This window comes from Suillus bovinus (assembly GCF_016758785.1).
Source record: "Suillus bovinus strain UH-Sbo-P2 chromosome Unknown EDB93scaffold_101, whole genome shotgun sequence".
NCBI classification, from domain to species: domain Eukaryota; kingdom Fungi; phylum Basidiomycota; class Agaricomycetes; order Boletales; family Suillaceae; genus Suillus; species Suillus bovinus.
In genome coordinates, this window is record NW_024542157.1 from 77,066 (window position 1) to 93,466 (window position 16,401).

Consider the following 16,401-nt stretch of genomic DNA (forward strand, 5'->3'; position numbering starts at 1 on the left):
GTGGTCGATGCTAGCAACCTGACATCAATATCCGGTATTCCTTCGCCTCTTCTTAGACAGCTTCATCGATGAATAAAAACAGATGGCCACGAATCCGCTGTTGCAAGGTCGTCGACTTGAATTTTTTTACATTCTAGTAGAGTGAAAGATGATGGCGTCCCATAGAAGTTAGACCTGTTACAAACCTTCTGACCGTCGCAAGGCTTGGAACAACTTTGTTTCGGGTCGCAAACCCTTTGCGTTTGAGCCCAAATAGCTTCAATATAACATTCAATGCTACTATTTGTAAAATCAGCTGTTATTTAAAATGAATAAAGCTGATCTCTTACGCGTTACAACGAAAACTGATAGCAACACATGCCAATGCCATTCAAGTTAGCACCTGCAAGCTATCCTGAGCTATCGATCATTGCCACCAAATAAATACATATCAATATCGATTGCCAATTTAGGCTATTTGCACCGCCAGGTGTATTTGGGTATACAGCTGTGCAACAGCTGTGTGCAAAAACCTTGATGAAACCGTAGGCATCGGAACTTTCGGAAGTGCAACTTTATTCTTTATCAAGTTGTTTCCCAGCCAGTACATCTAGTGAATGGCGAAACGCTCCATCGCAACCGCAGCAGGCTAACTCGAATAATATACCAGTGTTTACGCTACCACATTGATGGATTCATAGCTCATTCATAAGAGCCAAGAAGGCGCACGATGTCACGGTGTGTGTGAAACATATTTTTGACCTCTAGATGGAGTACTCGACTGAAGATATCACAGCAGCGAGGAGCTTGCAGTCCACTAAGGTGCGTCTCCTCGTCGATATGTGGGCTAATCAAAATTGACAAGTCATGTACCACCAGTACATGCTTGGTGCGTACTACCTGAACCCCATATTCTTTGTCCTGACACAGTTCAGCGTCGGTGGCTACATTTTGGGTAGGCTTACTCCGATCTCTTCACGTCTGCCATCAAACTCGTTTATCCAGACCTATGACTATGCATGTTCACTTCATGGAGAGGTAATACATTTGTTCCATGATACTCCTGGGTTTTGATATCGACAATATGACATGTAAAGTGGGCATTTTTGCTTCTATCGCGCTGGTGCAAGATGAAAGGCCTGTATATTGTCACACGATACCTTCCTTTTATCTTTCTCACCACTAGTCTATATGGTGCGTTGTGCTCGAGCACACATTGCCTCAAAGATGGTTTAACACTTGTTTTTTCAGCGAGCTTTACCCCGGATGAAAACCCAGGTGTATGTGATGCGGTAACGAGTTAAGTGAAACGAGCGACTTATCGCATGACTTCGCCAGAAATGCCGGATGCTGGCAAATATTCGATCAGGTACGTGCATGGTACATTCATATATGCACGTCCTTACCGAAGTCTACTACTTTCCTCTTACAGGTCTTGGTATGGTATTAGTCATTTTTTCAGAATGTATCTCTCTGTTCCCTCATATTATGCGTGCTTCTGATCCAACTCGTTCAGGTTTTTTTATCCTGAGGACATATGTGCTCTGGAACAGAAATAGAATCTTGCTCGCAGCTATGCTTTCCACTTTGTTCGTGAGTTCCTAATCCACCTACCATGCCCAAGCTGGTAGTAGATGCATCAGCCAGGCTTTCCTCGTAGCATCCTTCTGCATCACCTTCGACACTACCGTCCCCGCAGCATGTACGCGCTCTAACCTTCCCTCTGGGGTTCCATGGCTCTTGAAACATTCTTTTCACTTTCACAGATACGACTAGCGCGATCCCGGGCATCACAGGGTGCTATCGGAGTTCGACCAGTTACCAACTCTTCATTCCATTTCTTCTCTCTTCCGTGTTCGAACTGGGTGGGTAACCAGGAGCATATATAAGTACACAGACGTGCTGACAGGTATTCTCCCTAGGATTCATGATACTCACGCTCATACGCGCCATGCAAGATTGGCGGACAAGCTCAGGCTGTCTGTACGTTGTCCTGGTGAACCATAACATATCCTATTATGCATGCAATCTTTGTGAGTCAACATTCGTACGCACTGTTTTCAGGTACTCATCCTCTTTCCTGAAGTGTTATCGGTGACGACCATCTTCACATTATTGCTCCTCCAGGTGCGCAAATCTCTTGAGGGTTTTTATGATCAAGCCTCTGATGTCCCGCGCCCCAGGATACCTACCAGACCATTTTGGATGCGTATGCACCTCCATATCCCTGCTGCGTATCGCTACTGATAATACCCGAAACGTACACCATGTACAGTTTCCAGTTCGTGATACTTCCAATCCTTGCCACCCGCATGCACCTCCATCTCTGGCAAGTGGACCGACGTGCACAGGACTCTGACACCCTCATGAGCATTCCAATGTCAGATATCTCATTTGCAGATTTCACCGCGTGATGTCTGACTGGTGGGGGTGGAATTAGTAAAGTTTGTTACGTGCTTAACATATAGGATGAGTCTGTCGCGTGTGGGAGGAGTATTTGAATGTCCTTGGTCTATTTAACAGCCGTAGTTTCCACTGTAAGCGGTGGCAAATTCAGGATCCAAAAAATTGGTCTGCTAAAGCCTAACAGCAATGAGCATTGTGGTGCAAGTTCTACAAGAGTCTACCGAAGCACACCAAGCTCCACCAATTAACGAAAGATCTCTGCCGTGATAACACGATATCTAGAACGACCTATGCCGCCAACAAATTTGTCTCACTCGACTGGGTAAGTTCTTAGCACCTGTGGCTTATTGATGAAAGACTACTTGTAGGGTGGGGGTCATCGGGGCGGCCTCCCACCTTGATGCGGACTGTAAATACTTTTTGACACGCGATATCGCTCATGACATCGTAGGAAGGTTATTATTGATGGGATATTGAGTAGTGTTTGGTGGAATTGAGAGATGTAGCGATATTTGGATACAGGATATGTAATGGGGTAGGAGTCATATTGGAAAATGTGTGATGGGCTAGTGAGATAATAGACGTGGTATTGGGATTCGTAAATTTGAGGTGCGAGAGTAGTGGACGGGCCTTATTAGTACTCGGGAGTAGCCGCCTTCATGGAGACAGTAGCATGTGCCATGGGGCCACTGTGGCTTGAGAGTTAAAAGTAAAGCCAGATCTAACTTCTGCGACTTCGAGATACAGGGAAGAGGGTACCGTGGTTGATACACTGTTGTGGAGGGAGAATCCGGGGTAGTTTATACATGGTTGGTGGTTTGAACGACTCGCTCTGACTCGCTCAGCTGCACAGCCACTTGACACGTAACCGGTCCTATTATCTAAGCCGCATCCTGCCTAGTATAAATTTTTTGCATGTCGAACTCTGGAGGACGATTTGCACCTTACAGAAACGCTTTCACCGCGATTTCTGGGAGGACGGGAACACCACTATCTTCTCTCATCGTCTCCTTCGCCATCCTCCATGAATTAACTGCCATTGTTCCCGTCGTGGGTATTTTTTACGCGGCACGCAGTCTAGGCGCAGGCGAGCACGTCGTCAACGCTGTTGCTCTCAAACGAGGTGACTCTATCGATGACCAGTCTTGGGTGAACACCCAGCTGATATCATTGGTTGACGAGGGCGAGCGATGGGCTGGTCGTGTCGGCCGTCGATATGGCATCTTCGGCTTTGAGAAAGGTGAACTTGTTGACCAGGCTCGGACGAGCGACTTGCCTGGGAAGCTAGCGGGGGACGTCGCCAACGCCGTTCTGGCTTATGGTGCAGTCAAGGTATTTTTTTTTCTCTTCACCGCAGTTGGGATGGTGACTGATATTTGTTCAGGCACTTTTACCCGTCCGCATTGGTCTTTCATTATATGTTTCCCCGATGTTTTCTCGGGCAGTTGTAGAGCCGATTAGATTAGGTAGCCTTCGTCTATTAGGACGCAGACCGAAATCTTTGTAAAAGGTGGGTGACGTTTCAAGCTTTTGTTTCATGATGATTTCGCTTGCCGCCCCAGTCGTAGCTATAAGCGTTGACGAACGGTAGAGCATACAGCCAAAAATTTGCACCACTGATTCTACTCTTGCCTCTTTCTTTCCATATACTCGAAGCTTACTATTTGTCTCACAGATTGTCTTGCTATCAATACATATTTGTGGCACATTCACCGCTAATAATGAGCATATCCTTTGGCCAACTGAAAAAGTCGTCTTTTAGTGCTCCCGCCTTCCGATGTCAGGGTCATAATTTTTTCCTCCCAGTCAAATTGGCTCTTCAAAGACTCATCCCACCTTTGGCGATGCCTCATTCCCTGGGGAGAGCGCTTCTATCTCGTCTTCGTGTTTCGTGCTACATGCGACTCGAGTGTAGCACATTTAGATGATTTAGGCACATCCCACCTTCAGGCTGCGTAGATTAATTTGTGAATTTTCGCGTAGAATGTTGATTATCGGATGTAATTGACACATTTTGCCAACTATCGAATTCAATTATCTCTCTTCGGCATCAGCGCATACTGCACATATAAATGCAATTGATGTTACTATGTTAGTACCACTTACCTGCTCTCAACTGGCATTCTGAACGTGGAGCGCATAATTAAATTGCTTGTCATGAATCAATCCGCTATGACTATTCGTTTTGATTAACATAGTGATAGGTTTATGGCGCTCAAGTCCCTTCAAAGCTATGCTCCCTTATTCCTTTGGCAACAAGCCTATTCTCCCACTTCTTGCATCCCCATTTCGCTCACAGTGATCGACCACTCGCCGTGATGAGTGAAGACAATAGGCCAGATCCTCCGGAAACGTGCGAAGCAACCATTCGTGAAAGCTCAGTATGTAGTCTCAAGGGCTTGGTTATTGTGGATGAGCGCTCATGAAATTCATCGCTGCCTCCCTCTGCCATTTTCTTCCTCCAGAGCCAACCCCATAGTCGAGTCCGGGCCGCGGGCTATTCAAAAATTTGCAAATTTAGGCATCACCAAGAAACTTCCTGTAATTAGACTGCTAGGTTCCGGATTCTGAATGTGGCTGATGTTGTGCAGAAGCGCTCCAAGCGTTCCCGCGACCGCACTCCTGCGACTCAGAGTGTCAACCTTCAACCTGGTGTTTCCTCGAATCAGACTATTGCGGTAGGCGCTCACAATCATAATCACATTTCAGTTTTATATCAGAGGCGCCCAGGATACTTCACAACTGGCACATTCTCCCATGTTAGTCGCGCAGGTTCTTGACATCCCTTCTGGACAGAGGAAACTTCTGGTCCCAAATCAGTTGATGCTGAACTTCAGGGTGCCCACGAGGCTTCAGAACACATGAAAACACTCTGGAGACCTGCGCACTTTGTGATATCCGCCGTCAACAATGCCGCAGACGATTTTCAGACCAATTACCTCCAACCCCTGAAACTTTTCGACGCTGCAATTGAAAATATTGCAAATGTATGAGCTGTTCTCCTTAGTTGTTAGTGAACTAATCAAGTTATAGGTGCATCCATACGCAAAGATGGCGTTGGGCGTACTATCTGCTGCAGCCAAAGTACGTTCTATGTTCCCCAGAGATCTGCCTTCCACTCAGAAGTCATGGTTCTATTCAGATAATTCTTTCTCAAGCAGAGCGCGACGAATCAGTAGATCGCCTTCTCCAAAAATTAGATGAAGTTTATGGCTTTATCACTCAAGACGATAATCTTTCCAAGGTTGAATCGATGCATGATATCATCGGAAAGATTGCTCAACAAACTCTCGAGTGTGCCCGTTTCATCAGGGAGTACTCAGACGAAGAGCTTCTGTGAGTTGTCGGACTATTGCATTCGTACATGAATCTTATCCTTACTATGATAATAGGGAGGAGAGTTGGTAAAAACGTTGTCGCAGAAACGGATGATATCATCACACGATACAACAAAGCCTTGGAGGGGCTTATGCAGCGATTTCGGGATCAAACTCATCGGGAGGTAGCTATATTTGTCCAGTTTGCGGGTAAGGATTTACATGTGCCTCTGACTTTACATCTACTCATACCCTTAAAGGTGAAACACTTGATCTCAGCGGCATGGCTTATGCAGGGGGTGCGGGACTAGATACTGCGAAGCAATGTCTATCAGGCACTCGCACGGACATTCTTTCTCAGATCACAGACTGGATCAACAGCAGCGGAGATGCTGCTAAACGTGTCTTGTGGCTGTCTGGTCCTGCAGGCACGGGCAAATCGGCCATCGCCCACACGATTGCCAATTGGTTCGACGAAACGGGAGGCCTTGGTTCTTGTTTCTGTTTCGATCGGCGGAGAGAAGCAGACCGTCGCCACGAAAAGATCTTCTCCACCATTACGCGCGATCTTGCTGATCGTGATCCGGGCATGAAACGAGTGTTAGCGGATGCAGTCAAGAATGCAAACTCGCTCAGGAATACGACAGACATCATCCAGCAGTGGCGCAAACTTCTCATGGAACCGCTAAAGAAGTTCTCTGCGTCAAGTGTAGGGCCTGTCTTGATTTTGATCGAAGCGCTAGACGAGAACGGCGGAGTGGAGACGCGGCGGGACCTTCTCCGCATACTTGCCGGTAAACTTCAGGACAAAGGACTTCCCCAAATCACTGAACTCCCTTCCAACTTTCGGATTCTCGTCACCTCTCACCCACTTCATGATATCGAAAAGGAATTCGAAGGTGCTGATCATATTCTACGGTTGTCCATGGACAAGATTCCAGCAGAGGTAGCAGAGCACGACATCCGTGCTTTTGTATCTGACAAGCTACAAGGCCTACCGTGTTTTGGGCGCCAAGAGTTTGCAAACCTCGCTGCGAAATCTGATGGACTTTTTGAGTGGGCACGTCTTGCATGCGAATACATCAAGGAAGACCTTCCTGGCATAAACCGAAGGTCTCGCTTTGATATTGTCGTGTACCGCGATCCTGGGAAGTGGACAAACAAGCTGTATGATATGTATCGGCTTATTTTGGCGGATATCTGGCCACGAGATCGGTATGGCGATGTCGAATACCAGGAAGCATTGGCAGAGTTTCGTTCCGTGATGGGACAAATACTCGGCATGGCTGAACCTCTCCCTATTGATTCCCTCATTGCTATGCGGCACTGTTTTCCAAACCACAACAAACATTATCAAGTGGACATCATACAACATATGGGATCCCTCCTCAGTGGCACTACGGACTCACAGATTCCAGTCAGACCTCTTCACGCATCCTTTCAAGAGTTTCTCACAGACAAATCATCCAGCGGAGACTTTTTCGTTCAGGTTACGAAGGTGCAACAAGACGACCTTGCATTTGCGTTACTACGATTGATGGAACGTGGCCTTCGCTTCAATATCTGTGATTTAAAGTCGTCGTACCTCCCTAATTCTCGAGACACGGAGCTGCCTCAATGAGTCAAAACATGCATTCCCCTACATCTCTCCTACTCCTGTCGATACTGGGCTACACATGTTCAGACAACAGACTTCGACGATGAGCTCGCGAAGGAAATAAGGTCACTCTTCGACGACGAGAGACTGCTGTTCTGGGTTGAAGCACTCGGACTTACCGATGCAATTAGAGGTGCAATTATCGGGCTTCCACTTGTTGCCAAGTGGCTGAAGGTGAGCACATGCCTACGAGGCAGTGTCAGACGAATAGCTCATAAATACATACAGGGCCATTCTGGATACGAAGACTTGTGCTCCACCACAATGGATGTACAAAGATTCATTCAAGTTTTTGGCAGCATGATTTTGCACAGCACCCCGCACCTGAATCTATCAGCGCTCCCATTCTCGCCCGTCAACTCCACCATGGCTACCAAATTTACGGCAAGGTTTACAAATAACCTTCGGCTGGCATCTGGCCGCAATTTGAACTGGACGGTTGTTCAGACCGTAATCAGTGGGCACACTGGAGGGGTTCAATCAGTCTCATTCTCACCGGATGGTACACGCATCACATCTGGTTCGTATGATAAGACTGTACGGCTGTGGGGTGCAGCGACAGGACAGCCATTGAGTCAGCCCTTGAAGGGGCACACTGGATCAGTCTCGTCAATCTCGTTCTCACCGGATAGCACTCGCGTCGCGTCTGGTTCATGGGATAAGACTGCGGATTTGGGTTTCGTCAGTCTCATCCTCATCGGATGGTACTCGCATCGCGTCTGGTTCATGGGATAACACTGCTGTTGTGGGATGCAACAGCGGGAGAGCCGCTGGGTCAGCCCTTGAAGGGGCACACTGGATCAATTTTGTCAGTCTCGTTCTCACCGGATGGTTCTCGCATTGCGTCTGGTTCGAAGGATAAAACTGTGCGGATGTGGGATACAGCGACAGGACAGCAATTGGGTGAGCCCTTGGAGGGGCACACCATAGGGGTTTTCGTCAGTCTCGTTCTCACCAGATGGTACTCGCATCGCGTCTGGTTCGTGGGATCAGACTGTGCGGGTGTGGGATGCAGCGACAGGACAGCCATTGGGTGAGCGCTTGAAGGGGCATGCTGGAGAGGTTTGGTCAGTCTCGTTCTCACCGGATGGTACTCGCATCGCATCTGGTTCGGAGGATAAGACTGTGCGGCTGTGGGATGCAACGACGAGAGAGCCATTGGGTCAGCCCTTGAAGGGACACACTAGATTGGTTTTGTCAGTCTCGTTTTCACCGGATGGTAGTTGCATCGCCTCTGGTTCTTGGGATAACACTGTGCGACTGTGGAGTACAATGAAAGTGCAGCGGCCCCCCCAGTCCAGAGAGCCAGATCCCTCCGCATTTTCGCTGCCTCAAAGCACCGCACCTCCTGTCCAAGACACTCGTATCGTGCTAACCAACACTTGTCATGACCGCACCATTTCCTTCTCTTCCAACCTGGAACATGCTCTGCTCAACCCTGCTGACTTGCTCGAACTCGCCTCTCATCGTGATTCTAGTCCGACCCCTTTCTTACTGCAAGCTAATGGATGGATGATGTGACCCAATCATCAGCTGCTTTTTTGGGTACCTCCGGCTTCCCGATACCCATTTTATTTCCCTGACACTGCAATGGTGATTCCGAGAGGAGGCGTCGAGCTCGATTTGAGCTGTATGGCACATGGGACACGCTGGTCGAATTGCCGAGACGTGTGAGTTCTTAGTCTATACCATCCATCTTCGCAGTTGCTAACATCAAATCCTGCTAGCTCCACGTAATGATGATTTCATTTCTGCAATATAGAATGTACCATTCGATTCGTTGTCAATTTTATACCTAGCGCCAAGCCTGAATTTAGTATTTACGGTTGTACGACTGTATGACGCGACTGAGCAATGCGCTGAAAGGCAGACTGGGTGAAACTCAAATGTTGCTCCTGATTGTGAGAGCACGTACCAAAATCTAAACTCATAAGAGACGTGCTTGCGCCGTCAAATTTATGCAGATGTTAAACGTTGAATACTTACCGTATAAATACTGTTTCCACACTCTAAGATGAAAACCAGTCTCACGCAAAAGGTGTACTTTTTCACATCTTCTGAGAAATATTGTGTTCACGGATGACTACCCCAGCCTGAATTCTGACATCGAAATACTTACAAGTTGTCTTTCATTTACAAACCACAACCCGGTCGAGTAAGACATATTTGTCGGCAGTATAAGTGCTAGATATCATCCTATCATAACAAGGACGTTTCCTGAATTAGTGGAGCTTGGTGTGCATTAGTAGACATGTACCATAAAATTGTTCATTACTATCTGGCTGCTCAACTACAGGTGCCGAATAGACCAAGGCCATCCAAATGCTCCTCACCCTGCGACAGACAAATTCTAAATGTTGAGCACGTACCAAACTCTACTAATCCCACCCCACCAGTCAGACATCATTGGTGAAATCTACAAATGACATATCGGACAATGGAATGCTCGTGATGGTCCCAGAATTGCGTGCATGTTGGTCTACCTGCCAGAGATGGAGGTGCATGCGGGTGGCAAGGATTGGAAGCATCACGAACTGGAGACTATACGTAGATGCACGTTTCGGGTATTATTAGTTAGAAGACGCCAGTAGGATATGGAGGTGCATACTCATACAAGATGATCTGGTAGGAGTACTGGGGCGCAGAACATCAACGGTTCGATCGTAAAAGGCATTTAACAGACTAGCGCACCTGGAGGAACAGCGATGTGATAACGTTCGTTGCCGACAACACTTCGGGAAAGAGAATCATCATGGATAAGTATGTAAAAAATCGCGCGTACGAGTGTTGACTCACGAAAAGCACATGCATAATAGGATATGTTATGCTTTACCAGGGTAACGTACAGCCGGCCTGAGTTTATCCGCCAGTCCTGCAGGGCGCGTATGAGCGTGAGTATCATGAGCCCTGGGCAAAACATGCGTCAGTGCGTGTTTGTACACCTATATGCTATCGACCTACCCAGTGCGAATACGGAAAGGAGAAGATATGGTATGGAGAGTTGGTAACGACTTGCACTTTGGTAGCACCCTGAGATGCCCTGGATCGCGCTAGTCTCATCTGCGAAAGTGAACAGAATATTTTAGAGCTCGTGGAACTCAGAGGCAATGTGAGACCGAGTACATGCTGAAGGGATGTCAGTGGTGAAGACAGTGCAGAGGGATGCTACGAGAACAGTCTGGCTGATGCATCTCCCATTAGCTTGGGTATAGTGAGTGGACTGGGAACTCACGATAGAGGCGCACACCGTGGCTGCACGCAAAATTCTATTGTTATTCCAAAGCACAATTGTCCTAAGGATAAAAAAATCTGGATGAATTAGATCAGAAACACACATAATACAGGGGGGACGAGAGATACACTCAGAAAAAGTGAATAATACTATGGCAAGACCTGCAAGAAAAAAATAGTAGCCTTCAGCAAGGATCTGCATGCATGAATGTACCATGCACGTACCTGCTTGAATATTTTCCAACACCCGGCATTTCTGGGGAAACAATGCAGTAAGTTTGTCGTTCTCATAACTCTCCACCGCATCACATACACCTGGGTTCTCATCCGGGATAAAGTACACTGAAAAACGAGTGTTAATTCATCATCGGGAAGACGTGTGATGAAACGGGACGAACTATATAGATCTGCGACGAGAAAGATGAAGGGTAGGTATCGTGTGACGATAAACAGGCCTTTCATCTTGCTCCGGTGCGCTCGAAGCAAATATGTCCACTTTGCACAGCATATTGTCGGTATCAAAATCGAAGTGTATTATGGAACAGGTGAATTACCTCTTCATGAAGTGAACATGCATAATCATAGGTCTGGATAAGCGAAATCAATAGCAGACATGATGGATAGGAATAAGTAAGCCCACCCAGAATGTAGCTATGGACACTGAACTAATATTAGGGCAAAGAATACGAGGTTCAGACAGTACGCACGGTGTATGTACTGATGGTACGTGACTTGTCAATTTGTGATCCACCCTGATATCAACAAAGAAGACAGACCGCAGAGAACTGCAAGCTCATCGCTGCTGTGATATCCTCAGCAGAATACTCCATTTTGAGGTCAAGATGTGTTTCACACATACATCATGGACCTTCGTAGCTCTTATGAACACCCACCAAGGTGGCGATGTAAATTCAATACTTAGTTGCTAGGATAGTAAGTTAGCTTGCCGTGACAGGCTCGGATGGATTAATGTTTTACCGTTCACTGGACCAAGATGTACAAACAGCCGCTCCCCGGAGATACATGTACAGTAACACTGCAAAGATGCTTGAGGCAGTTTCATTAATAGTCCTTGGCATTCACATTCAACGCCGCTCCCGTCTACCGCTTGATTAGTAAGCAATAGTTTGACCACTCGGCATTCGAGTTATCGTTCAAACGTTCAAGTTTGCATTCAGGTTGGATGACACATTACACCGGCTCCAATGCTGACCCGGTAGCCGCAACGATAACCCTAAAATTCCATCGGACCTTTCAGATCGGCGCTTCCTGCTGTGCGGCCGTCCGCAATGTGCTCCTTGTTTATTGAGACACCGCCCGTTCGGTTTTAGTAATATATGGCCGGGCAAGCGCACATAAACACAAAAACTTCGGGAAGCAGTCGAGTGGCCATGATTACACCTGGAGGCTTTCCACTGACTGGGTGTCCGACCACCGAAGGGCCTACTATTGTACGGATCTCCAGCATGTAGTAAAACCATTATAGCTCTAGCTTGTGCAATGGAAAGCGGTGACAAAGTTAACACCGCTTCCCGGAGAGATTTCGGTTCCGCGTTCAGGTGATATGCTCATGATCTACTGACGTCAGTTCATTGGAGTCGGAAAGAGCCATACGAGATATACTTGGCAAAGCCAGAGCTGCGTCATCGTCAATATCTGTTTCATAAGCACCGTGCGGTTGGCCAATACAGGATGAAATTGAGCTTGAACCGACACCAAATAAGCCACGTGATAAGACATCATGCCGTGAAATCTGCAAATGACATATCGGACATTGGGATGCTCACGAGGGTGCCAGAGTCGTGCGCATGTTGGTTCACCTGCCAGAGATGGAGGTGCATGCGGGTGGCAAGGATTGGAAGCATCACGAACTGGAAACTATACACGAATGCACGTTTGGGTATTGTTAATATGAATGCACAGCAAGATGTGGAGGCGCATACTCATGCAAAATGATCTGGTAGGAGTACTGGGACGCAGAACATCAACAGCTTGATCGTAAAGACATCTAAGGATTAGCGCACCAGGAAGAACATCGATGTGAAAATGTTCGTTGCTGACAATACTTCAGGAAAGACAATGATCATGAATGAGTACGGAAAAAATAGCGCGTACAAGTATTGACTTACGAAAACTGAATGCATAATATGATATGTTGTGCTTCACCAGGACAACATACAGATGGCCTGAGTTTATTCGCCAGTCCTGTAAGGCACGTATGAGCGTGAGTACCATGAGTCCTTGAGAGAACACCTGTCAGCGCGTGCGTGTGAATATATATGCTCCTGATTACCTATTTTTCGAACATAGAAAGGAGAAGAAATGCTATAAAGTACCGGAAAGTTGTCGAACTCTGGTAACATCCGGTGATTCCTGGGATCACGCTAATCGCATCTATGAAGGTGAACAGGATACTTCAGTGTTCTTGGAACGCCAGAGGGAAGGGAGAGCAAGTACATGATGCAGAGATGCCAGTGGCGAAGACAATACTGAATGATGCCACGAGAAACGTCTGGCCAATGTATCTATCACTAGCTTGGGTATAGTGAGTGGATTAGGAACTCACGAAAAAGGAGCACAGCATAGCTGCAAGCAAGATTCTATTTTGTTCCCAAAGCACATATGTTCCGAGGATAAAAAAAACTGGACGAAGTAGATCAGGAACACACATGATACGGTGGGATGAGATATACATTCGGAGGAATTGATTAATACCATGCCAAGACCTGTGGGAAGAAAATAGTAGCCTTCAGCAAGGATGTGCATACATAAATGTATCATGCACGTACCTGAATGAATATTTTCCAATACTCGGCATATCTGCAGAAGTCATGCAGTAAGTTGTTCGCTCTCATAACTCTCCACTGCATCACATACACCTGTGTTCTCATACGGCATAAATCCTCCTGTAAAATAAATGTTAATTCATCATTGGAGCGATGTGTGCTAGAGCGGAACGCACTACATAGATATGTGGCGAGAATGATAAAGGGGAGATACCGTGTAGCAATGTACAGACCTTTCATCATGGTCCAACGTGATCGAAGCAAAAAGGTCCACTTTGAACAACATATTGTGGGTATTGAGAACGAGGTGTATTATGGATGGAACAAGTGTATTACCTCTTCATGAAGTGAACATGCATAATCATAGGTCTGGATAAGCGAGTTCAACAGTGGACATAGGTAGACAGGAATAAGCCTACCCAGAATGCAGCCATGGACACTGAACTAATATTAGGACAAATAATATAAGATTCAAACAGTACGCACGATGTATGTACTGATGGTGCGTGATTTGTCAATTGTGATTCATCCTGATATCAACTTGAAAGGAGACAGACCGTAGTGAACTGCAAGCTCATCGCTGCTGCGATATCCTCAGTAGAATACTCCATCCTGAGGTCAAGGTATGTGTTTCACACATACATTGTGTACCTTCCGAGTCGTAGCTCTTATGAACACCCACCAAGGTGGCGATGTAAATTATACTTAGTAGTAGTTACTAGGATAGTAAGTTAGCTGCGACTTAGGCGAGTGACTCCATCGGACCTTTCAGATGCGCTTCCTGCTGTGCGGCCGTCAGTAAAGCCTATTTATTGAGATACCGGTTTGAAGATACAGGTCACGGTGAAGCTTGTGCAACAGAAAGCGGTGACAAAGTTAACACCACTTTCCGGAGGTGTCGCCATTCAGGTAATGTACTCTTCTGAACGAATACCGTGGACACGAATACCATGGACTCCGAGTCGGAAAGATCCGTGCGAGATATATTCAACCTAGCCTGAGTCCCAGTTGAGTAAGACATTTCTCGGCAGTAGGTGGTTTTAGATATCATAACAAGAACGTTTGTGGAGCTTGCTACAACGTTGGTCAAATTCTGGATCCCAGTGAATCCACTGCTGCTTAATAGTAGAAACTACAGGTGTCGAATAGACCAGGGCCATCCAAATGCTCCTCCCACCCTGCAACAGACCCATCCCATGTTAGGCACGTAACAACCTCCACTAATCCCAACCCCATCACTGATCTTGTACGGTTTAAGTTTGCTCCACAAACGACACCAAAAATAAGCCACAAGATGAGACATCACGCCGTGAAATTTGCAAATGACATATCGGACATTGGAATGCTCACGACAGTGCCGGAGTCGTGTGCATGTTGGTCCACCTTCCAGAAATGGAGGTGCATGCGCGTGGCAAGGATTGGAAGCATCAAGTACTGAAAACTGTACGTGGATGCACGTTTCAGATTTTGTGAGTAGGAATACGCCAGCAGAATGTGGAGGTGCGTACTCATACAAAATGGTCTGATAGGAGTACTGGGGCGCAGACCATCAACGGCTCGATCACAAAAAAGCATTTAACAAATTAGCGCACCTGGAGGAACAACGACATGAAAACGTTCATTGTCGACAACACTTCGGGAAATAGAATGATCATGGGTGAGTACGGAAAACAACAGCACGTACGAGTGTCGACTCACGAAAACCGCATGCATAATAGAATATGTTATGCTTCACCAGAACAGTGTACAGACGACCTGAGTTTTTTCGCCAGTCCTGTACGGCGCGTATGAGTGTGAGTATCATGAGTTCTAGGGAGAGAACCTGTCAGGGCGTGTTTGTGCATATATATGCTCCTGATTACCCACCCAGTGTGAACACGGAAAAAAGAAGATATGGTATGGAGAGCTGGTAACGACTTGCACTTAGGTAGCACCCTGTGATGCGCGGGATCGCACTAGTCACATCTGCGAAAGCGAACAGAATATTTTAGAGGTCATGGAACTTGGACGGAATGTGAGCGCGAGTACATGATGCAGAATCGCTAGTGGTGAAAAGAAAGCTGAAGGATGCTACGATAATAGCCTGGTTGATGCATCTACCATAAGCTTGGGTATAGTGAGTGGATTGAAAACTCACGATAGAGGTGCACGCAATGGTTGCGCGCACGGTTCTATTTTTGTTCCAGAGCACATATGTTCTGAGAGCAAAAAAATCTGGAGGAATCAGATCAAAAACACGTATAATACCAGGGGGACGAGAGATACATTCGGAGAGAGTGATTAATACTATGCCAAGACCTGTGAGAGGAAAGTAGTAGCCTTCAGCAAGGATGTGCATACATGAATGTACTATGCACGTACCTGATCGAACATTATCCAACACCCGGCATTTCTGGGGAAGTCATGGAGTAAGTTGTTCGTTCTCATAACTCTCCACCGCATCACATACACCTGGGTTCTCATCCGGGGTAAAGTACACTGAAAAACAAGTGTTGATTTATCATCGGGGCGATCTGTGCTGGAACGGAACGCACAATATAGATCCACGGCGAGAAAGATAAAGGGTAGGTATCGCGTGACAATAAACAGGCCTTTTATCCTGGTCCAGTGCGATCGAAGCAAAAATGTATACTTTACACGGCATACTGTGAATATCAAAACCAAGGTGTATCATAGAAAAAGTGATATTACCTCTTCATGAAGTGAAGATGCATAATCATAGGTCTAGATAAGCGGGTTCAACAGCAGGCATGAGTAGATAGGAATAAACCTACCCAGAATGTAGCCATGGACACTGAACTAATGTTAGGACAAATAATATGAAGTCCAGACAGTGCGCACCGTGTATGTACTGATGGTACATGCCTTGTCAATCGTGATTCGCCCTCGTACCAACAAAAGAGACATACCGTAGTGAACTGCAAGCTCCGCGCTGCTGCGATATCGTCAGTCGAATACTCCATCTAGAGGTCAAGATATGTGTTTCACACATACATCATGCGCGTTCTTAGCTCTTATAAATGCC

The 16,401-nt window shown here is 46.6% G+C and overlaps 6 protein-coding genes across 6 annotated transcripts; 3 read left to right on the forward strand and 3 right to left on the reverse strand.

Annotated features, from left to right (window-relative positions):
• Positions 1–747: 747 nt before the first annotated feature.
• On the forward strand, positions 748–2,393 carry EDB93DRAFT_1255765 (uncharacterized protein; the record flags this gene model as incomplete). The annotated part of the gene is made up of 12 exons (XM_041453839.1): positions 748–801; positions 859–1,017; positions 1,077–1,173; positions 1,231–1,259; positions 1,318–1,348; positions 1,412–1,572; positions 1,627–1,681; positions 1,746–1,844; positions 1,902–2,012; positions 2,066–2,106; positions 2,163–2,188; positions 2,255–2,393. 12 exons carry the CDS (start codon positions 748–750, stop codon positions 2,391–2,393), a joined length of 1,002 nt encoding a protein of 333 aa, XP_041302231.1.
• A 907-nt stretch (positions 2,394–3,300) lies between these two features.
• Positions 3,301–3,892, forward strand: EDB93DRAFT_1094706 (uncharacterized protein; the record flags this gene model as incomplete). Its single annotated transcript, XM_041446625.1, has 2 exons — positions 3,301–3,717; positions 3,770–3,892. 2 exons carry the CDS (start codon positions 3,301–3,303, stop codon positions 3,890–3,892), a joined length of 540 nt encoding a protein of 179 aa, XP_041302232.1.
• Positions 3,893–4,469: 577 nt separating this feature from the next.
• On the forward strand, positions 4,470–5,793 carry EDB93DRAFT_1263214 (uncharacterized protein; the record flags this gene model as incomplete). Its single annotated transcript, XM_041454202.1, has 7 exons — positions 4,470–4,766; positions 4,935–5,063; positions 5,106–5,157; positions 5,182–5,372; positions 5,419–5,469; positions 5,528–5,721; positions 5,778–5,793. The coding sequence occupies exons 1-7, from the start codon at positions 4,704–4,706 to the stop codon at positions 5,791–5,793; spliced, it is 696 nt and encodes a 231-aa protein (XP_041302233.1). The 5' UTR covers positions 4,470–4,703.
• A 3,962-nt stretch (positions 5,794–9,755) lies between these two features.
• EDB93DRAFT_1255767 (uncharacterized protein) lies at positions 9,756–11,052 on the reverse strand (the record flags this gene model as incomplete). Its single annotated transcript, XM_041453840.1, has 9 exons — positions 9,756–9,900; positions 9,968–9,993; positions 10,051–10,091; positions 10,156–10,266; positions 10,321–10,419; positions 10,483–10,652; positions 10,722–10,752; positions 10,816–10,932; positions 10,989–11,052. 9 exons carry the CDS (start codon positions 11,050–11,052, stop codon positions 9,756–9,758), a joined length of 804 nt encoding a protein of 267 aa, XP_041302234.1.
• Positions 11,053–12,176: 1,124 nt separating this feature from the next.
• EDB93DRAFT_73016 (uncharacterized protein) lies at positions 12,177–12,856 on the reverse strand. Its single transcript, XM_041457252.1, has 4 exons — positions 12,720–12,856; positions 12,615–12,655; positions 12,534–12,559; positions 12,177–12,468 (listed from the first exon to the last, which is right to left on the reverse strand). Exons 1-4 carry the CDS (start codon positions 12,823–12,825, stop codon positions 12,330–12,332), a joined length of 312 nt encoding a protein of 103 aa, XP_041302235.1. The 5' UTR covers positions 12,826–12,856; the 3' UTR covers positions 12,177–12,329.
• Positions 12,857–14,325: 1,469 nt separating this feature from the next.
• On the reverse strand, positions 14,326–16,358 carry EDB93DRAFT_1340388 (uncharacterized protein). Its single transcript, XM_041455451.1, has 12 exons — positions 16,286–16,358; positions 16,151–16,175; positions 15,911–16,021; positions 15,826–15,854; positions 15,738–15,768; positions 15,514–15,674; positions 15,405–15,459; positions 15,243–15,341; positions 15,075–15,185; positions 14,969–15,009; positions 14,885–14,910; positions 14,326–14,817 (listed from the first exon to the last, which is right to left on the reverse strand). The coding sequence occupies exons 1-12, from the start codon at positions 16,337–16,339 to the stop codon at positions 14,679–14,681; spliced, it is 882 nt and encodes a 293-aa protein (XP_041302236.1). The 5' UTR covers positions 16,340–16,358; the 3' UTR covers positions 14,326–14,678.
• Positions 16,359–16,401: the final 43 nt, after the last annotated feature.